Consider the following 23,880-nt stretch of genomic DNA (forward strand, 5'->3'; position numbering starts at 1 on the left):
ATACGAATCCCCGTAATGGACTTACGAATAGACGGATAGGAGTGGTACCTGTTCTCACGCTCTTATTGGCGCGTTACAATTTTCGCATCGTCCCTCTCGAAAGAATTTTATCCTCCCGCGAGAAATAAACACGCGGATAAACGGATGTGGATTTTTCGAAAAATCGGGGGAGGGAGGGGAAGATAGTGGAGGGATAGATCGGGCAGAATTTCGAAGCGAGCGTGTTGGGTTGACCCGCATCGGGAAATGCCAAGGCGAGAGAGAAACGAGTCGATGGTTTCCAAGTTTCGAACGCTATCTCCGGCATTTCGGCGAGCGAAATGCCTTTAACACGGGGGGATTAAACGATTTTGCCGTTGAAACGAAAGAAGAGAAGAAAAAAAAGAAAAAGAAATTGTAATTTAAACGTTTTGCGAAAGAGAAAATTAAAGAATCAAGGCGACAAAAAGTTGGAAAGAAGAGAGGTAAATTGGTAAAAAGAAAGTAGATTCACCGAATTACCAATTGTCTCTCTCAACCATTATATGTGTGTACACATATATATTCGTTCGACACGTGTATGCATACACGTACGCTTAGCGTAAGTAATGTATACGTAGATATACATACGTATTTATTACGGCTCCATTCCACGCGGAGAACGGTAATAGACCACTTTTCTCAATCCACTCGAGCTATGCTTCTCAAACCAGAGCAGTAGTAAATAAAAGTTACGGCTACCATCTTGTGTACTGCGAGTTACGGCCTCTCTGGCTGTTGGTCGTAACCTTTTTGTTTATTCCAGTTCCCGATCTCTCTCTTCTTCTTTTTTTTTTTTTTTCCTTTTTTTTAACGCAAGGTAACCACGCTACGTGACTTCTTCTTTGCTGCCCTTGCGAACCGATGACACTTGACACGAGTACAACCATACTCGAGATACTCGAGTGGAAACTATGTCTGCGAAATCTGTATATTTCTTCAAAACTATTCGATATTCTTACTTTTACAGAGAGAGAGAGAGAGAGAGAGAGAGAGAGAACAGTTTGTGTCGATATGTAGATTAGATTAGATTGTTCCACTTTTGAAAGGAAATTTTCAACTTGTACCACTTTTCCATCGTCGTTATACCGCAATATGTACATTGACTACGTGAAAGGCCGAGGACACTTTAGAGAATTTCGCGAGATTATTAGGCTTGTTGTGTCTTGTGTTTATCGTTCGCTGCTTGGAATTTTAAGGAGTTGCCTGCTGGCAAATTGGCGCCAATAACATTCCCCCCTTTCGTCCCGTTTTTAACGTACGTTTAAAAATAACGATTGCAACTCGAATAATACTTTCTTGTTAATTTATTGCTCGAGTAATCCATCAGTGAAATTAAAACGATATATTAACGCGATAAATGTCACAGTGTTTGTGTATTTAGATAATTAATTGCTTATAACGTGTATATATATATATATATATATATATATATATATATATATATATATACCAATAATAATAAAAAAAAATGGATGATTCAAACTTTTATAAATTATTATTTTATTCAATACTCTTCTAACGTTGCAATTTATTAAAATTGGAATTATTACCAGTGAAATATCTGCCTCTGGAATTCACCGTGTTCCGTTACATTCGTAAAGCACGCCGCACGATTGTAACTAAAATTTCAAATTGATGATTGCGATGTAGAAATAGTGGATGTGGCCGGCCGTTCGCCTACAACTGAACCAATTTAACGGTGGGTTTGCGACAGGGAGCAATAAGCACAGAGAGACAGACAGAGAGAGAGAGGGAGGGAGAGAGACAAATTTTTAGGGACGCTGAAAAATTTGTGAAACAAGATAGAACCATTAATTTTAGATGATGCCATTAATAGGTGGATACCGGTTTAATATTGAATAACCTCGGGCGCCGTTGGAAAAAAAAAATATCTACAAAAAGAAAAAATATACATATCCATGATTAACCGTGCAACAACCGTGCGTACGTTCAATCGACGCGTGAAAAGAAGAGGTCTTTTTCATTTCGACGATCCAATCTGTTTTTAATAACGTGCAAGATATTTTTGATATTCGCAATTATATAAATTAATTTTTACAAGTTCGTACTTGTGTAATTTTTAATCAGAGAGAAAAGAGAAAAATAAAGGAACGTCGTATATGCAATTATTATCTTCTCTATTAATTCTGGTTTCATTGTTATTCAATAATTTCGAAAGAAATTGTTTGATCTCGTTTCCGAAAACTCGAAGCGATCGTTTTCTCGCAGCTTAACTTTAAAGTGGCGTTTACCAATTATTTTCGAGTTTCAAGGTTTCGCTTGCATTGTTCCAGGAAGCGGAAAGTGCCATCGGTGCCATGAATGGACAATGGCTCGGTAGCAGGAGTATTCGAACGAATTGGGCGACTCGCAAACCCCCTGCGCCAAAATCCGAGGGTGAGTATATATATATATATATACATATATACGTACATATATACACACACATACATACACGTACGTGTCTTTCTCGAATCTTTGCTGTACACTGAGAGTGGTGCATGATGGTCGTGCATTAATACAACACACGTCGAATCACACAAGTCGAAGAATCCAAACGACTTTCTTTATTTATTTATTTTTTTTTTCTTCTTCTTCCAAACTTTGATAATTCCAAATAATCCTAATCTGGAAATATATATACGATGATTATAAATACTTTTATTTTGCTTGTATAAATCTAAGAATCGCGTCGCCTGACTCGATAATAATAATAATTGATAATCTCTCGTGGACGATCCATCGTGTTTTCGCGAGGAAGCAATAAGAGAAGAATGTAAAAAAAAAAAAAAAAAAACGAATTTCTCCCGTTTTTCGTTCGTGAGACGGTGGCCGAGGAAGGTCGTCACTCTTGGCGTGCCCTTAAGACCACGTCTGACGCGCATACGAAAGCGGCGAAGGAAAATTAAATATCGCGGTGGCCCTCCACGGAATTTTCGCCGACGCAGCTGGAATTCGATTAGGTCCAGTCGGAGCCGAGAGGAGAAAGCTTTCATCCATCTCGCGATCATCGAGGTTAAAAACCATCTCGCCTCAATGCTTCGATCGATATTTATCGAGAGATATATCTTTATCCAACGCGAGATATTCGATCGAAATGATGGACGTTTCACTTTCGTTTCGTTTTCTTTTCTTTCCTCTTACACGATCTTCGTTACCTTCAATGTCGGATACGATAAATATCGAACGGAATCGAGTCTTGCTTCTATCATTTCGCATAATCGGATAACGCAAAACGGATAATAAGCGTGTTACGTGCATCGATGACGAAACGAAAGTGGTCTCGCTCTACATGTAATAAGGTTTCCCGATCGTACACCGAGGCGGTAAAAATATTTTAAAAAGAATTAATGATAACAATAAGAGGAGAGGGGAAGGGATTAGAATCGGAGAAGCATCCGCGATCGATGCGACTCATTCACGCCTCCTCTTCATCCCCTCCCTCCGTCCACTCGAATGGATCAAGTATATCGTCATTCACCTTTCCGATTTTGAGCGCGCACAGATTTATCCTCGCTGCTTCCTCCTCGCTTTAATAAATCTTCGAATCCATCGTCGTAATTCGTGGGACGAATTCTCTGAAAGATTAATTTTTTTACGAAAGAAAAAATTGGTTTCGAAAAAGAGACTCGAGTTAATCCAGAGACGTTGTTACATACCGGAGCAACGAGTGATTCGCTCGTAATCGTACCTTTCTCTCTCTCTCTCTCTCTCTTCGTAATTAGCGGGTGTTAAAGTAGAGCCGCGATGATGAAAGTATAAAGTGAGGGAGGGGATAGTAAGAATCCAATTGAAGTTACGAACTAAACGCATAATGAGCTCGGAGGTAGCGAGGCCGGGACCCAACTAAGTATTATTATATTATCATAAGCGGCTCCTCCCGGGTCGAGCCTCCCCGCCGTCCACTCGCCTCCGCCGACTAATTTCATTCCGCAAGTCTTTAATTAGTATTCGTCGCCGAGCGTCCAAACTTTTTCACTAGACGAGGCCTCGTCTCCTACCTACGGGACCGGCTCACCCCTATTTGCATACGCCATACCCGACGCTTTCTTCCCGAGCCTTCACCTCTCCTTTCCATATATATATATATATACACACGTGTATTCCTCTTCTTCTAAATCTGAAAAATGATTGTTCGTTAATGAAATTTTCTCTCCTCCCCTCCACGCGTGGAACACTTAGCGCGCACCTGTGTGCGAAATCGCTCTGCGATGGGGACACCATCGTCATCGCCACGTGTGAACGTTTGTTTCGGGATTAAATTTGAGAGAAATATAGAGGAAGAAAAGATGGGAGGTCATTTTATTAATATATCGATCGTATGTATCGTTCCATTTGATATCCGATCGATGGTGAAAGGAGAGGGTCGAATTGGTGCGGGGTTGTAATCTTTGCCTGGCTTTGTGCGAAAAATTTTCGGTAGAAATTCAAGTTCGGGGATGTCGGTCAAGGTGAGCCGTGGCTCGAAGCGTATCGCTTAACCTAAAATATTCGAAAACCTCGGTGGCACGATCTTTCCATATTTTTCCAACGGAAAATTCTCTTTCCTCGATTCGAGGAATTCTCTTTGTCTTCGACGGATTAATTTTTCCGTCCGCGATTCCTATATATATATATTTTGATTAAGATTCTTTCTGTTAAATCACGTTTGAACGTAGAAAGTAAGATAAAAATAAAGGGAATTTTCGAAATTATTAGTATTCAGGGCATCTTGCGAGACATTTCCCTCTTAATAATATTCCTACCTACCTACCTATCTACCTGTCGCTTTTCTCTTGGAACTTAATTTTTCACTTTTCCTAATGTCTCTTATCACGAGGCTCATTTATTCATTTATCAAGCCTTATCTTTCCCCGTAAATGTGAAAAATTCGAGCCGGCTACGAGACCGGCTTACAAATGTCATTAAATTACGCGTAATCCCGATGTTATATACATGTATCGATCATTCTGAAACTATAATATGATAATTTTTAAATCGATATAACGAGTTGAGGGGTTTTCAAAGATTTCGTAAAAAAATGAAAGAAAGAAAGAAGTTGATAATTCGAACAGGGGATGAAATGCAATTATTGCAAATATGGTCGACGATGAACGCTTCAACAATCAACAACGCACGATTCCATTGTTCTTTCAAATCGATCGAACGGAAATTTTATAAGACTTGAGATAAAGATATATCGTGGATAAAAAGTTCGGATCGTGCAAATTATCCGTTAATTCGATCATTCGTTAAGCGTGTTCAATTAAATTGGATAAACCATAATTAATACGATTAATACCGTTGACGTTTCAACGTCCCGCGTTTATTAATCGTATTAATTACGGTTTGCCTAATAAACAAACGGCAAGCCGCGTTGCGTTACGACGATTGTCAACCACCATCCTGCCATTCAACCTTTAATGGCGGATCTATGGTTTATATACCGCGCAATTTATTATTCGTTCCAAGCTTATTCGAGGGACTCGGTTTAAAGCTCGTTACTCCGTAACAATAAGAACACTCTCGAGGGAGAGAGAGAGAGAGAGAGGTAAATATAGTCCCGATATAATGCGTGCGTTTAAATAGCGCGGCTCAATGAGATGAGTGTTGTTGTTCCGATGGAACAACTGGTCCATTGAACAATACGAAATTACGAACAACAACACCGCTTTTTTTCACGGCGAAAGAAGAATTTTTGCGCGAAAGTTTTTCGAACAGAAAGAAAGAAAAGATTATTTTTGCGTTAGAGAGATTTAGAAAAAAGAGAAGGAAAAAAGGAAAATAATCGCGCTCCTTTCTTTTTTTTCTTCTCTTTATCAAAACGGTACGTGAATGATTAATGTCGAGTTATTTAAATCTCCTGGTTTTTATTCGCATATTTTCTTCCTAGAGAAGAACATATTCAACTTACGTATTTCTTTGAGAAATCTTGACTCAAATACTTGCAAATACTAAAGAATGAAGAAACAACTTTCTCTTTCAAATTTTAAATCAAATGAGATATAACAAACGTATCCTAATGTATTTTTCTACGTATGTTTTATTGCGACGTGCGTATTATTCGTTATTGAAGATAAATTCGAAACTCTACTACTTCTCGAACTCGAGCTCGCTCACGTTACAGCGAAAATTTGGACGAAGAAACGAGACCAGTTATATCATTACACGTTAATAATACGTTATTATCGTTACCGAAATTCGTTTCGGTAAGCGAATCCATATCCGTTTCCTCCGCACGTAAATAGAGTACACGTAAAAGAGATGAGAGATAAGACGTTGTCGGTTATAAGGAAATTCTTATAATCGCGATTCCCACGGAAAGGGAAAAGAAACGAGACGAAGTTAGAGACAGTTGGGGCAAAGCGGCATTTAATTTGAGAGAGAGAGAGAGAGAGAGAGAGAGAGCGAAGTTCGTCAGCAACTGGGTCAATATTTTATAGCCCCGGCAATTAGATAATTTTGCGGTCAGGCAAAAATACCACGATTGATGGCGTGTGAAAGAGACGAAAGACCACCGAGTTTGGGCTCGGGTTTTAATGTCGAAAGTTTGTATCGCCGTCGACTCGGTTGAATCGTTGGTAACCATGAACCGCTGTCGATTTCGCGTCGTTACTCTTTAAAAGAATCAACGACGGAATCCCCCCCTTTCATTTTCCGACTTTTTAATCTCTGTGAAACGAAACTTATCGCAAAGATATATAAAACTGAAACTTACCGGCCGTATTAAAAAGTAACGAGAGAGAGAGAGAAAGAGCTTCGAAGACTCGGGGCTTCCTTGAAAAATGACGTTATTAGGTTTAAATGCACTTTCTTTTCTTTTCTTTCTCCTTCTTCTTCCTTTTTTTCTTTTTTAACCTCACTCTCATCATGAGTTATTACGAGCTTGCCCTTCTCTACCTATCGTTATCATCGTTAATATCTCGATACAATTTAAATTCGTAACTTTGATATTCCTAAATCGATTCGATACAGCGATGACGAACTATAATAGCGGAATAATGGGATACGCGATATCATCGAGCACGTTAAACGCGATTATAGTTATAATAATTGCGTCAACTATCACAGAGATACAGATTATTCCCACATATATATATATATATATGAAAGAAAGATGTTTCTCGATATCGATCCTCTTATTCGCAACGAATTCGAAAATTTCTGCGTGAAATAATAATAAATCTTTTTCATTAATTATCCCGTGTTTCGAAAAAAAATTGGACGCGAGATAAAAGCGGGGGAGAGGGAGAAAACACCGGGGGTATCGTTAAACGAGGTAAGAAGAAGAAGAAGAAAAAGAACCGAATGAATTTCGTCTTTATAGGCCGTAAATAACAACACATAATTAACCCGTCTTTTCCTCCACTTGGTTCCTCGAGATCGCGTGGATAGTTAGAGGGGAACAACGGGTGGCCAGAAACTTTGGGATACGAGCTCGCCTATAAAAGCAAAGTTGCAAAGCATGAAAGGTTGGCCAGGAAATTAACGGGAAATTCGTTCGGTCAATTTTCCTTCTCTCGATACATACGTATATATATAGGGCTAATAGCGCGTATAGCTGGTACACACGGACGAATGGATTTGCGAACGCAGGCTTAACGCAACATTAACGCACCGGAAGAGCCAGTCCATCAGCGGTGACGTAGAGCCGACGTGGCGGCATTGAATAAGCGGGCCAGTCCGTTTGCTAGAGAAGGGAGGAGAGGGGGGAGAGAGGTTAAGTGTCGAGCCGTGTTGGAAATTGGCGGCATGCTTCCCGACACTAAAGTGCGCAAGCAGGCCGCGCGTACAACGGGTTACGCGGTCGTCCCACTAACTCTCCACACAAGTCTTCTGCTACGAATAAGGCCGAGTATCGAATGCGTGCATAAGACTAACGGGTATGGTACGAGCGTTGTACGTTGTTCGAGGAAACGGAGACACCGGAATCCATCGCTTCACGTTAACCGATCATTTCCTCTTCTATCTAGGCTGATGCATGCGTTTCCACTGCAACGTGATTATTAACTCTTGACGAAACAATTACTTTTCTTTGCTCTTCTGGATATTGCTATATGGAAACGAAATTTCGAAATTAAGGCTAATTTTAGTTATCGTTTCTTTTTTTTTATACGTATTCGTTGTAAGTTTTCTTATTCTTGGAATAAGTAGATATCGCTATATAATAAAAACGGAGGCGTCGGAATCTATCGTCGAATTTATTAATTTCGAATCCCTTCGAAACAATCGTAGTCCCTCTTTTTTTATTCGTGGCTATTGGTATCGAAATGTAAACCAAATCGTAGTTCTTTTGGACTCTTTTTTTTTTTTTTTTATTCCTGGAACAAGCGGATATTGCTATAGAAGGCATTGAAATTCATTGTTCGAAACTTAATAATCTTTTCGAGTGTCTTCGAAACAATTGCAGCCTCTAGACTTTTTTTTTTTTTTATTCGTATCGCTATCGTTTACCGATCATTCCTTTTTCCCCTACGTATTTGTCTCGATCGCAAGTGATTATTAATTCCTCGAAACAATCGTGCTCCTTTTGGGCTTTCTCTTTTCTTATTCGTGGAATAAGTGGCTACTGCTATAGAAATGGAAATACAGGCATTGAAATCCATCAAATCAAACTTATTAATTTCGAATCCCTTCGAAACAATTGCAGCCTTTTTTTTTTTTTTTATTCGTGGATATCGATATCGAAATGTTTGAAATGGACCGAAACAATTCTTCGAAATAATCGTTGTCCTTTTTTTCTTATTCTTGGTTATAAGTAGAATTATCGCTATAGAAAACGGAAACAGAGACATCGAAATCCATCAAACTTATTAATTTCGAATGCTTTCAAAATTAAGGCTAATTCTAAGGCTTTTTTTTTATTCGTGTTTTTGCTGTCGAAATATTTATCTCTTTTCTTTCTATATTTATTCCGATCACAAGTTTTTTTTCTTATTCGTGGAACATAGAAACGAACATATCAAAATCCATTGCTAAGCGATCATTTCCTTTGTGTCGTATCTTCGAATTATTAGCTCTTCGAAACAGACTCCCCAAGACTCCTTTTTTTCTTCATTCGTGGAACACAACGGTTATTGCTATCGAAACGGAAATAGAGGCATCTGTCGTTTTCCGTTAACTGATCATTTCATTTCCTTTCGAAACAATCGAAACCAAACCTTTCTTCTTCTTCTTCTTCTTCTTTTTTTTATCCCTGTTATCGAACAGATTTAGTTTCATTTTCCTCGTTGTCATATCCTATCGGATACTTACTTCGAATCCGAGGAATCGAGTTAAATTCGAAATAATCTCTCTCTTCTTATTCGTAACAGTGTTCTTCATCGGTCGCATACGTTTGCATCCATGTTTACGCGAATATAGAGGGAAGCCTTTCTTTATCGCAGCGCAAACTTTAACGCGATATTGTGAAGCATCGAGCTTCCATTACAAGGCAGTTGTCGACGCTTTTCTCACGGCCGAAAATAGAAGCGAGTTAGTTCGGACGGAATCCGAGAAGTTGGGGACTACTTATAAAGTGCTCGAGCATGCTTAATATTAAATTACGCACCGTTCTTCAACTTTCTCGCTAAATAGAAACTTTATGAATATTTACCCGTGGCAAGGGGGAGGGGGAGAAAAGGGGTATCGTACCACTGTATGCATTCCGAACACTGGACCTAAAATTCTTCGCGAATTATTATATTTCTTGAACGAAAATTTGATCCTTTTTCTTTTTACTCTCCTCTCCGATCTTTCTCTTCCTACGATTGAACGTTTTCTACATTTTCCACGTTTTTCCCGCTGACCTGTCCCAAGCTTGACACCTATGTGACGATCGGCCAACGGAGCGAAGTCAGCAGTTTTTTCTTTTTTTTTTTTCCTTTTTTTTGCTATCGCTACGCTCTCGACGAGCGCGTGTCCGAGAGGGGAAAAAATTGGGTCACGACGTTTTCAAGAATTTCCTTTTTTTTTTTTTTTTCTTAGCATCCCTCCACGCTTTGAAACGTACGTATTTAAAAATATCATACTTACGATAACTCTCTCGAATCGATCGATCGATCGATCGGAATGTCAAGACGCGCGTCTTTGAGCAAATTGACCTTTCCTTTGAGCGATCTTCGATGAATATTTTCAAATTATCTTATTTAGTTATAAAATTTTCATTTGCATACGTATTCGTGGTACTTCTTATCGAAATGAAATGAAATGAGAGCAGGAAAGAAGAAGGAAAGAGAGAAGGAAAAATGAAATTTCTAATATTCACTTATTTCGTGAATCAATGATTATCGATTATCTCGATAATGATTTTTACCTAACATCTCTAAGCACAATTTTCCTTTCTCGTTCATAATGTGACAAATTTTTTTCACTTCTAACATAAATAATCTTTCTAAACACGAGCACGAAAAATATCCATCCCTCTTCTAACGAAAAAAAAAAAAAAAAGAAACACGCGTATGGAATACCTTTTAGAAATGTTTTTTACAGATATTTTTATAATACAGAAAAACATACTGTTGTGCTTTCTTACAAAATAGTTTTACAAAACCTTTCGTAAAACTTCTTTCTCTGCTGAACAAAAAAGAAAAAAAGAAGACGATCTAAAAAAATTGAGTCGAACGAAAACAACGAAATTTTCTTTACGCTCCCCGTTAATTAATACGCTCTCTACCGTAACATTACGATTCCCCTGGAAGGGGAGGGGGAGGGGGGCGTCAGTCGTAATCGAAAGCGCGTGCATCGTTAAAACCGTTAACAACCGGCGATAATATAAAGTTTTACGGCCTTAAGGGGTTGCGAAGTCTTCCCTCGCCGAATAAAACAAATACGCATGCGCGCATTCCCGATGAAGCCCAACCGGATGAAACGTCAACAAACGAAACAACGGCCTACCAACAGCGGCAACAACAACAGAGACGCCCTTATACGTATATATATATATATATGTATATATCTACCTTTTCTATCTCCCTATCTCTCCCCCCTCCCCTGTTTCATCCAAGCTTCTCCCTCTACCCCCTGCAGGGGATGAAACCTAGGTCTCCTCCGCTTGTTGCGCCATCGGCTGCCCTCGGCTCGGTGTTGTTTCGACGAGAGTTTTTGATTGGTTGCCCGTATCACAACAGGCCGCGGGCCAGGCCAGCGAAACAGCATGAATAGCAAATTGGTTGGAATTGCCGCGATACACCGAACTCTCTCTCTCTCTCTCTTTCTATGTGTATATATACGGTGTCCTAAAATTAACAGTTTAAGATTTTAATTAAATATAAAAGAGAGTTTTTAGATGTTTATTTTTTAAGCGAATGGTAAAGTAGATAGGATAGGGTTATTTATGGAATAACACATCGGGCACATATGCATTCCTTTCGTCGAAATTTTTCATGACTTTTCTGCATAATTGTGAATTTCGTTGATGCAGCGTTTAATTTCCTCTCGTAATGTAGTTGTGGGATCGTTGATATAGACCTTTGATTTCGAATAACTCCATAAGAAGAAATCTAATAGTGTTAAATCACACGATCTAAACGAGAAAGTAAACGACCAGGAAATGTCTCGTGCGATAATTGAATTGTTTCATTGGCTGTATGGCATGTGGTATCATTTTGTTGAAACCACATATCGACCACATCGATATTATCCAATTTCGGCAGAAAGAACCGTGTTATCACGTCGCGATATCGAGCACCATTAACAGTTGCTGCTTGACCAGCCTCGTTCTCAAAAAAGTATGGTCCGATGATGCCTCCTGCTCAAAATCCGCATCAAATAGTAACACGTTGTGGATACATTTCTTTTTTGCTAATCACACGTGAATTCTCCGAATCCCAAACTTTGCAATTTTGCCGATTAACAAAGCCATCGAGGTGAAAATGTGCTACATCGCTTAGAATAATTAATAATCCATTCCACGGTTGTTGTATCGTATAACGCTCCATTTTTATTAAACTCTCAGCTATCAAACCATTCTTTTTTCAAGCTTGCCAATAACTTGATGCAAAAATGACGGCAAATTCAAATTTTGCGTTAATTTTAGGACATCCTTAGAAAATGAATCGTCATAAATTGATGCATGCCGCGAGACACGTTGTTTCGATCGAAATCATGAAGGAAAAAAAGAAAAAAGTAAAGAAAACGCAAGATTCCTCCTCGATCGTAAATTTCTCGAAGGATATATCGCGAGAATGATTCTTACGTTCCGTCCCGTGGACTTTATGAACGGATGTGCAATCGTGGCAAAATTGGATAGAGATGATCGGATCTCTGTCTGAGGCCGGGATTAACTCTCGTCGAGCGAGGAGGAGGGGGAGATGCGACGAAAATGTGATGCGTGTAACGCGGGCGTGGAAAGTGTCCGGCGTCAAAGCGGTATCCGTGCTCGCTACTACTTGAAATTTTGTTTGAACTACCCGATGCCCCCCGGCTTTCAACGGCGATAAATAAATTCAACCGCAAACAAAGCATTCTAATTTATCGGCGGCCCCAATATTTGCCCTCTCGTTCTCCTCGCGTCCTCCTCGCATAAATTCCGCGCCCGATTTGTATAAAAAAACTCTATGGACGGGATCGGAATAACGTTGTTTTTTTCCAAAACCGGAATTTCGATTTATTAAGCTACGCTTCATCATTCTTGGAATCATCATCATCATCATTATTATTAATGTTGTTGTTATTATTATTATTATTTTTCGAAAGTTTAGACGAAGCAAAAGAAGAAAATTGTCGTTAAAATTTTGTTAAAAATTCGATATTGTAAAATTAAGCGAGGAAGCATTATTATTATATACAAGGAGAGGCGAAGTTGGAAAGGTTGGTTCGAATTTTCATCCTATTGTGGATCAATGATACACAAGGGCTAATTTTTGATTCGAATTTTCGAAAGGTACGAATAATGCGTACACACCGCTCGAAAAGCATCGATCTCCCCTCCGCCGAACTTACTTCCCTCTCCCCCCGAAACTGGCAATCTAACTTATCTCGTTACGATAATACAATAAGGTAATAAACAGTTGGCGCAGAAATCGGGGAGAAATTGTTAGCCGCAATTTAAACGAGTGGGAAGAGTGTGCGCCCGAGTGCGCCACCCTCTTTAAACTATCCTCCTGCGAGCGGGGCAGATGGAAGTTGCAATTCCTTCTGCTCCAGTATCTCCGGGGTCAGTTTGACTTGCCGACTCTCTAATGCGGCGAGATGTAAAACTTTCGGGCGGAATACGAAATCCGGCGCGTGATTCGAATTAGAAGGGAAGAGGGCGCAAGAGAGAGAGGAGGGAGGGGAGAAAGGGTTCGTTTCTTGGAGTTCGACGTAAAGTAGACGAGTGTGCGGATCTCGGGAGGAAACAGGGAAATGCGACGTTTTACACGGGAGGGATAAAGTTGGCGCGCGAGAAGAAACGAAAATGGAGAAACCGGCTTGTACTCGACTACCTTGTCCTTCCTTCCATCCTTCGTGGCGCCAAATTGAAGAAAATTGGAAGCTTTGTTATTTACGATTGACTCGAGGATCGCAGGGAAGGGATGAGCTTTAGCTCCGCTTTAAATCCTTGACGCTTAGCTTTCTTCCCAACCCCTTCTCTCAAGGATACGTCCATCCAGAGAGCGTGAAATGCGAAAGGTATATCGAGGGGGATAGGAGACACGTAGGTACGATCGATAAAGCGTTAAAGCATACTCGATGAAGTTTCATATTCACCTTCCCACTCCGATTCCTTCTCCTCGAATTATACGTCGCGGAGAAGAATAGCTCCTAAATGATCCCCGACTTTTTAACCATTTACGCGCGCGCTTTAAACTTTCTTCAACGCGCGTATATCGTTCCAGCATTTTTCTCTTTTTCCTCTCTCTCTCTCTCTCTCTCGTAAAGTTGGTAATTACACGTATAATAGAGTTAGTGAAAAAGTAGCTCCTTGCAGAGCATCTCGCGGGTTACCCTTATTACTATGGATATTGCAACTTGCAATGCGGCTAACAATAAATGATGAACGAAATATTTTATAAAAGGAGCATGAAAAGTTAAAACCTGGGGAGAAAAGAGGGAGAGGGGACGTGAGAAAACGTTGGAAGCTTTTATGAATAAATTATGACCTATTGCCCTATTATATATAATTTTATCTCGACTAGTAATTTCGGTTACTTTCGAAACGCTTTTTTTTCTCCACTCGAGTGACTTTACTATGCATCGTCTTCATCTTCGAGTTAACTTCAACTCGTTGTTAAAGTCCGATTCGACGGATTAATGCTGCTCGTTCTCTCGTATTTCGTCTTATTATTACGTCGCGTGAAACAAGGATTAATACGCGAAGGAGAACACTTCTTCCATCTATCTCCCTCCTCTTCCTCCTCTCCATTTCGCTTATTGATTCATCCTCCGACAGCGAACGATATATATATATATATATACCTTCTTTCGAACGAGCTTTCTTGACCGTGAAGATTAAAAATGGACGTGATATTATAGAGGCATTTGTAACAGTCCTCTCCTCCGATAAATTTTTCCCAATTGGACCCATCGATCGTATCCGGCATCCCAAAGTGACCAATTACACGGTAAATTTTCCGTACATTTCGGTACAGGCTGTGCATTCCAAGAGGGAGGGGGATGCATTCGGTGACCCGTTTCGAAGGTGGCGATGGTACGTTCGAAACTGCACACCTGACCCGTGGCAGAAGAGGCAGAGGAGCGCGCCAGGTCCCGTAGGTATTGTTGCGAGAAGTGTTCCGCCGCTCGAGATGTATCTCGCACCAGAGACAATATATCCAGAGCCATGTATCTTTTCCTAGCCCCTGCGGCTAAACAATACCTCGTCCCAACATCCATTAAAGCATCCAGATTTCCCTTTTCTCCTTTTCCTTCTCTCCTTTTTTGCTCGTTTTTCAGATGCGATCGAAACCCATCGCTCCACTCGTGACGAAACATCGTACGGTGTAAACGGGATATCTGTGTCTCTTTAACGGGATTTTAACCTCGAAATTCCTTCGCTTCGTTCCGTTTCGTTTCGTTTCGCGAGGAAAATGAAATTCAAAGCTGCTCGCGAGAAGAGAAATTTCCACGCAGAGCGGTTGGCGATAATCAGTAAGCGAATTGACAGTGGCGTTGGGTTAAAATTAGATTCTCGATGGCGAGGATCGATCGAGTTTGCTCGAGAGAGAGAGAGAGAGAGAGAAGGGTTGAGCTCGCGCACGGTCGCCCTGCCCGAACCCCAAAAACTTTGACGATTATACAAATCGTGCCGATAAACCTACTCCGCAATTTCGCTCTCCCGGATTTCCCATGTAAATCGGCGCTCGTTTGTTCCCCTACGCGACGTCTACTTCGATTCGGCCAATCAAGATCGTACATCACTCTCGGGGATGGGGGAGGGGGAGGGTCGTTCTGCCGCACCACCTAGACCGTGTATCTTTTTGCATGGAAATAGAATCGCGGGGAAATTATTATTGCTGAATAGCTTTGATATATTGCGCCTCTTCGTCGTCCGCCAAAAACTGAGAGAAAGAGAGAGAAAGAGAGCTCCTGCTTTTCCAGAAAGGAAACGATATCGCGATCTTATTGGGAAATAATGTTTCACCATCTACTTTTTTTTACTACTTGTTCTTTGGCTACGTGAAATGTTTAACCTATCCCAGGAAAGTATATGTTACTTTCGAAATAAAACTTCGCCTCGAATTTTCTTTCCTTCTCTCTCTCTTTGTCGAAGACTTCTTCCGAGTAATTTTAATAATCGTGTCCGTCATCCCTTTTAAATTATAGAGTAACGATGGAAAAAATTCGAAGGTAATAATTTAAAGGAAAGGAGAAATCGCGTATTTCGTATGAAGCAAAATCGTGGCAATTTCGCGATCGGTTTAATCGTGTCAGATAGGGGAGGAGGTGAAGGACGAAGGTCGAAACGACGATCGTCGCTGGGCCAACGCAGCTGCCAACAAAGATGGATGTGGAGGCGAAGGAAGAAAAATAGGGAAGAGGGCGAATGGATAACCGATTTACGGGGAGAATCAACGCTACAACCATTAACCCCCATCCCTGCGTCGTTGGTCGAGCAATCACAGCTATCGCCACCTTCGTATTACCAACTGCCGCAATAATACGCTTCCCTCGCTTTTTTCAGATGTTCTTCTCCGTGTATCCTTCCATCGTATTCCATCCCGTCTCTGGACAGATTTACTTTGCTCCGAATAGCGGACTGCATGTTCCCTTTGCGGGGAAACGAAGAAATTTTCGATCGAAAAAGGGGAAGAATCGTGGAAGGGCAAATGTCGATTCCCGTACTCGACTCCGGTTCAAGTTTTTCAAAAGATATTTACGGAGAACGAGGAGGTTGGGTTTCTTTTTCTCTTCTTCCTCTTCCTCTTCTTCTTCTTTTTTTTACGCGCGAGGAAACCCATTTGTTCCCCTCCCTCCGGATTTATGGAAAAACTGATAATTAGGTCGATTGCGCGATTGTAAAATTTTAACGGAACTTGGGGAATTTAAGGCTCTTAAGAAATTTAAATTAGTTTTGTAACGACTTCTCGGCGGGGGGGAAAGGGGGAGAGGTTAACGCGCGCGATATCGGGCGTATATCGCGACCGGAGATTCAGTTTTCAGGAATGCGATATCATTTCTGCTCGTTCGATGATACGAAATTTAAATTCATTGTTAATCGTTCGAGACGAAATATAATTTCCTCCCTCCCTCTCCCTCTCTCTCTCTATTTTACACATTCTTCGAATTAAAATTTCTTTCCTGCCGAGGAAAGAAAAGAAGATCGAATTCTTCGTTTCTCTCGAAAGATTCGGGAATAGAGAGGGATGGCGGCGATAGGATGGGGGAAAGAAGGAGGGGACGCGTGGAAACGTGTAAAACTGCGGCGTATAATTAGGCTGGCATACGAAATGAAATTCCTGAGGGTTGCGGTGGTCGGGTTAGGAACACGGGGAGCGACTACTCGGCGGGGATGGAGGAGAGATGGCGAACACGTTTGGTACAGGGAGGTTGGAGGTCGAAGGGAGGTCGGGGGTCGGTCGGAGGGAGCGACGGAGTGGGTGTAGGGGCCGGCCAGGGCTCGCAGAGATGCGGATCGAAGGTAATGTAGGCGCATATACGCGAAAGGCGAGCGAAGGTGCAGAGAGAGAGAGAGGGAGAGGAGAGAGGATTGGTTTTCCCCGCCGTTTCGATAAAGCGGCGGGGAGGCCATTTCGTCCTCGAGTGCGGAACGCTGTTCAACACCCCCGTGGCTCTTTAAGCGTTTCGATCGCTTTCTCTTTCGCTCTTACTTCCACACCCTGTCTTACCTCTTCCTACCTCCTCGCCTTCTCTCCTCTCTGTTTCGTGCATGCTGCTTCGTGTTCTCTCTCTCTCTCTCTCTCTCCTGCGCGCCTCTTACGCATATGCCTCTCCTCTTCGTTTCTTTTTTCACACGAGCTGTACAGTTTCCAACTTGGTTGGCAAATATACTTGGAGGCGTTGTTTTTGAAACGAAAATTCTCCTTTATACTTTTCTATATACAGAATATATATATGTATTTATATCCGTAGACGCATCATTAATCTGATTTAAAGTGAAAAGCGGGGGGGAGGAAGAGGAAAGTGTGTGGGAATGGATGCTGGCTCCCTCGATTGTTTCGATGTTATCTCCGACCCGAATGTTATTTGTTAGCAGTTAATTCTTTCAGGGAGAAAGAAGGGTATAGGTTGTTGTTGTTGCCAGCGGCGCTACAAGTATAGACCATTAACCAAGATTTACTTCCACCCCAGCCGACGAGCTTCGTGGCTCGTAAGACGGTTGTGGATTTCTAATAGAGGTGTTTTCGTCTGGCGATCGATTACCGTAGAATCTGGAACTCAAGGAGGCTCGTAGAGTGAGAGAGAGAGAGAGAGAGGGTCTGGTGGTTTCAGTTCTACGTGGTTTTCAACTCCGCGCTCGGTTCTCCGCGCCAAGCCAAGATTTGTAGTCGCGGCATAAATTCGAGCTTTCGCCCTTCTCCACGGCTCGCCTTAATAGATTAGTGGCCCCGATAAAGGTGTCCAATACGTGTTTGCGTGTATCGGGGGCTCCTCACCACCCCTCCTCACCGACCGATTCCAATTAATTTCGTCCCTCCGACGAATTTCTTTCCCTCCGCTCGAAACGCGACGGGCAGAAAATCGAGAGTGCGAGATTTCGATCCGTCTATATCCGTGTCTATATCCTCGTGTCCGCGTTTACAATTCAATCAACCGTCCCCTCCCCACCCTTTGTATCGCTTGCTGCCTCGCGCCCATTACTCCAACGGACGAAGGTTAAAGGGAACGGTCGTAAATTTTCTTTTCAACTTGTATCGTGGAAAATATATATATATACACATGCATTCTCGCTTCAAGTATCGACGCGCGGATGAAACTAACCTCGATACTTGCTCGTGGACGGAAAGGAGATAGAGGTTTAAAGGGTGGTGAGAGCAGAGCTCGTTAGATCGCGCGAGACAACGGAGCTCGTAAATAACAGAGGAATGAACGCGAGATTTTTCGATGCGGAATAAACTCGCGTGGAGTTGGAACGCGTTGCCGGATTTCGAGCCTCCGCGAAACTGCCGAGATTATACGGAAAGTTTAACGGGTTACTCCTCCGCGCCTTCTTGGCAGGAGCGTGGCGGGCTTCGTTTAAACCCTAGCCAGCTTTATTAATCCTGATAATGTCCGTGTTTATTATCACTGATACAATAGTGTAGGTTTTTCTATCCTCTACCTTCCTGAGACGAATACGTCGCCGATTTTCTAAATATTCCTCGAAAGAATCGAGTTAAAAAGGCCGTTGAAACACAGGATATAGTTTTTGTTTCACGAGATGAAATTGAGAGATTGGTTCGTCAATCGATAAAGAAGATCGAATAAAGAATGACGCAGAGTGAGGATGATTCGTAGATATTAGACGGTTCGAGCTTCTTTCTTCTTTTCTTTAATTGCAATTATTGTTTTATTTTATTTGTAAAAAAAAAAAAGAAAGAAAGATGCATCGTATGGTATTTATAGTATAATCTGAGGAGATAGAAGGAACTAGCCCGGAAATACTCGGTTTTTTGTCATTATGTGAGCGGATCCATTAAATTGTCGTTAGTGGCCGAGCGGCATAAGGATGTACGAACAATAGTCAAAGTTGTAAGCGAGAAGCGTAATAAGGGGAAAAAAGGAATCTATTCAAAGATGAAGCTCGTTAAATGGCGCACATTTGTGAAAAAGAAAAACTCACGATTCTGGATATATATATATATATATATATATATATCCTTTCATTCTGATTTTTCCTTGTATACCGTTTTGCATCGCGTTACAACGTGTATAAAATTTAACGCAGTATCGAATCGTTTTCGATCGATATTGCCGTAATATTTCATTTTCGTTAAGCGCAATTAGATATTTCGCGTTTGTTTAAAATAATGATAATAATAATAATAATAATAATAATAATAATAATGCGATGAAAAAAGATAATCGAATGACGAATTTGCGAAACGAAAAATTTGCGATCGTATTCCGTAGGAATCCGTTAACCACGCACCTCGTTATTTCTCGTACGTGTCGTTTTAACACGGATATTTTGCAGGAGGGTGATACGGCAGGAGTTAAAGGACAATAGGAAACAGAGAAAAAGAAAAAGAGAGAAAGAAAGAGAGAGGGAGTGAGAGCTTAGACAAAAGTGTGTAAGTGTACCAAAACTCAAAGCAAGCTAGCTACGAACGTTATCTAATTTATAATACCCTTTATACTACTACAAAATATGTTTCATACTTTTTTCTTACTTTTTTATCTCTTTTTAATAATCATTACTTCTTTCTAACTTTTCAAATACCTTGATATTACATTACTTATACTCTTTGTTGTACTTATTACCATAATTATTATTATTATTATTATTATTATATTTTTATTATTATATTTTTATTATTATTATTATTATTACTATTATTATTATTATTATTACTATTATTACTATTACTATTACTATTATTATTATTATTATTATTATTATTATTACTATTATTATTTATTATTACTATTATTATTATTATTACTATTATTATTATTATTATTATTATTATTATTATTATTATTATTATTATTATTATTATTATTGCTATTATTATTAAACATTCTCTTAACTTTCCATTTTTTCACTCTCTTCGTACTTTATACGTTATATTTATACGTTTTCTTGCGTGGAGAAAAATATCAGCTAAATATCCATCTACCTGTTGTTGCGGAGTTACCCGTATATAGATGTGTAACGATAAACCAACCGGAAGTAAAGGAAGCAAACCGATGAGTCGATGCCGATCACTTGGCATGGGCCAAAATCGTTCTCATTTCAAATAATAATATTCTATCGCTACTATTTTTCTCCGTGTACATACAGCTGTTCTCTCTTTCGTCCTTGTTACTTCTTTTTTTTTTTTCTCTCTTGCTTGCTCCGATCATCGACACATCTTACGAAGAAAAAAAGAAATACATATATATATATATATAGATGTATTATATCTTATATTCTTTTACGCGCGTATCGGTGATCATTCGATTCTTCATCGAATTCTTTCATTCGAAGATTTTGCAAAGAGGGAAAATTTTCGTTTCGACTTACTCTCTTACTCTAAACATTTTATTAACTCGAGTCAACAACGAGCGAGCGAACTGCTGTTTTATCATTTTGACTAGAAGTATACTGTATTCGGATTGGTAGTCTTGTCTTGGTCGTCTTCTTATTCAAAGGGCATTGAAGGAAAGATACAAGCCTTTACGAACGCTTAGTAAATTCAGTTTGGAAAAAAAAAGTATCGACAAAAATATCGTCGATTTACAAAATGTATATATACATATTATTATTATTATCATACACACACACACACACACATATATATTATATATATGTGTGAATATAAAGAAAGATGAACTTTTAAAACGTTACATCAATTGGATTAATTTTTGTCGATAAAGTACTATGCGTTCCTAAAGCCATGAATCCCTTTTTTTCAGCCTTTGCATATATAACTATATATATATAATTATATATACATGTAACGTGTGCATACGATAGAATGTAGTACATATACGTATGTATGTAAGTACGTATTTAGCGACGTCGTACGAATTTCGTTGAAAGTAATTTTCTGTGTCGTAACGTTTTATAATACAATGTACACATATTGGCTTCGATATGCATGCTCGTCTATTTTCCCTTGTTTCGAAAGATATTTTTATACGAGGATATTCGAAATTGTGGAAAAATTGTGTAAAAGAAAGAGAAAAAAAAAAGAAAAAAAGATAGACCAAGCTAGATGCGCGGAAGGAAAAATGAGAGAAAGGGAAAGAGAGAGAGAGAGAGAGAGAAAGAGTGAGAGGAGAAGTTGTAGAAGTTAAGCAAGGTAAAAAAGGACATAAAAGTACGCTGAATCTTTCTTCACTTTTTTCCTTCACTTTTACTATATTTCTTTTTCTTTTCTTTCTTTCTTTCCTTCTTTTTTTCCCCTCTTTTTCTTCATTTCTTTTTTTTTTCTTTTTTTTTTTTTAATACTTTCACCTCTATTATTCTGCTGATTTAGTTAGAATTGAGGAACGAAGAAGTAAGAATTTATGCTTAGTTAAGAGGTACAAATGTGTATTGCACAAATCCTTGAATTAATTGCGAAACAACATTTCAACACGGTAATTAGCAACTCGAGTGATGACGTATATCCATAATCTATTGGCACAATCTATCATTTTCCAACTATATTGTAATGTTTCTAATAATTTCCTTTTCTAATTTTCGTATTCACGTGCACCTTTTTCCTACGCGCATATATACTACTGCGTGAAATTCTGATCTATATTTTTCGTCTTGGAAGATTTTGATCTTGACACTGTTCCATTTCTTTTTTCTTCTTCTTCTTCTTCTTCTCTCTAGTCTTTATCACTAGATTATGAACCAATGTTGTTCAAACAACGAAACGATTAGTTGAACGAATTTAACTTTTAAAAATATACATCCACGTTTCGTTAACATTACCTTTCGTCGTGTATTATTATTCCGAAGGAAAGGAAGGGAAAATTTAAGATTCGCGACGAAAGATAATTAAAGACCATCTTTAAAACGTGGAAAATTAAAAATGTAGTAGTAGCTGTGGTGTGGTAATAGTAGAGAAAAAAGAAAAAGAAAGAGAAAGAGAGAGACAAAAAAAGAGAAACGGTTTATGCCTCACATTTACAACCTTTGTATTTACCCTTCAAAAATTCACCTATTCTAGATACCGTAATGACGCAAACCCGGCTCCGTGGAATAATCGTATTCCACGAGCGTGATTATCATTGCAAAGTAGGGCTGTTATCGCAGACAATGACTTAAGCGGTTCTTCGGTAACCGCAAAACGGATAACAATTACGGGACAACAATTGGGAGGCGCGTTGGTGGTGGTGGTGGAAAGCAGAAGAAAGAAAGGCGTAAGAAGGAAAGAGCGGGAGTAAGAAGGGGAAGAGCGACGAGGGGGGAAAGAGAGAAAGAGAGCAGAAAAGGGAATTTTTATCTTTTCCATCCCGGTCGATATAACGCTTTAACGGAGGGAAAGTTATAAATACGTAGCGCCGCACAGGGGCCTGGCAAACTAATTATTCAAATATCTGTGGATGGTCGGTCGGACGAGAAGGAAAGAAAAAGAAAGGGAGGAGGGGAGGGGGAGCCCGATGTCCACTTAAAGCCAGCCTCCACTATGAATTTACTCTGGGTGGGATATTGGCGCGCTTAGGGGGGTTGAAGCTGGCCAGTGCCAACGAAACTTCGAGTATCTACGTTATTTAAGGGGATACGAGATACGTACATTCGAGTTCCATCGTCGACCACTAGAGATTCCATTCGCCATAAAATGGTGAAAAGTGGAAACTTCCTTCCCCGAGAGAGAGAGAGAGAGAGAGAGAGAGAGAGAGAGAGAGAGAGAGAGAAGATATTGCGAAAGTCCAACATCCCTTCCTTCCTTTTTTTTTTCTTTTTTCTTTTTTTTCCCCCTTTCTCACTTTCTCCCTCTCCCTTCCTCTCCTCCTCCATTATTTTCTCCTTCCCTTTCATTCTCCCTCGTTCAACCCACCCCTCTTCCTCCCCTTTTTCTTCCTCCTTTTTTCCATTCGACCTCGGGAAAACTGTGCGGAAACCTGTCCGAGACCTGTTCGCGCGCACACGGGAAAATTTCGAGTTTACCCCACGAATTTCTTGTTGATCTTTCATCCCGTTCGGGGCCGTACCTGTCGGAGCGGGGGGAAGGAGGAGGTGAGGAGTCGTAGCTGGCCAAAGTTATCGGGGATTCAGCCAAGTAAAAAGTTGCTAGATCTAGCGCGATAAATCTAGTTAGCCGATCGCCGACTTGTTCCCTCCCTTCTTCCCTGGCCAGATAAGAATAAAGTTTCACCGGAGCGTGCTCCTGAAGGGGGAGGGATCGCCATTGATTGAGCGTGTAGAGAAGTTCGATTTAGCCGCGTTCGTGTAATCAAGTGCTTAATGAGCCGAGTGTCGACCTATCTGGGGGAGGGGGGTAGGTCTCTCCTCTCCATTCCTCTCCTCCCCATTCCACTCTCCTCCTGGTAATGGAGAACCTTATGTCGGTCTGTGTCTAAGCCGCAACCCATAAATCACGGATCACCCTTCGCGGCGACAGGGCGAATCGAAAGGTCCGGTAAATATAGCCCTAGATAGATTTCCTTAAACGAGATATATCCGCTTCCGTGGCTTGGTCGCGCGAATATAGGTCATTTATCGAGAGAGATTCTAGGAGGAAAATGGCGGGAGGGAGATGTATCGTTGTTATATCGCGATGTATATGTGCTTGCTTTCTTGTCATTATTGAATTTCTTTCTTTCTTTCTTTCTTTCTTTTTTCGTAATTAAATAAGCGAACGATGGAGATACATGACGATGATACATTCGTTTCCT

General features: G+C 40.3%; 1 protein-coding gene across 11 annotated transcripts in view; it reads left to right on the plus strand.

Annotated features, from left to right (window-relative positions):
- LOC551623 (nucleolysin TIAR) overlaps positions 1–23,880 on the plus strand; it is a 465,359-nt gene that overhangs the window by 424,076 nt on the left and 17,403 nt on the right. For all 11 annotated transcript variants that reach the window (XR_003306248.1, XR_003306246.1, XR_003306247.1 and 8 more), the window contains one exon: positions 2,316–2,418. Coding sequence is in view for 3 of the 11 variants with exons in the window: in XM_026445773.1 (XP_026301558.1) it covers positions 2,316–2,418 (103 nt within the window). In the remaining 8 variants the exon portion in view is untranslated. The remainder of the gene's footprint in view (positions 1–2,315; positions 2,419–23,880) is intronic.

Source organism: Apis mellifera, linkage group LG1, assembly GCF_003254395.2.
Source record: "Apis mellifera strain DH4 linkage group LG1, Amel_HAv3.1, whole genome shotgun sequence".
NCBI lineage: Eukaryota > Metazoa > Arthropoda > Insecta > Hymenoptera > Apidae > Apis > Apis mellifera.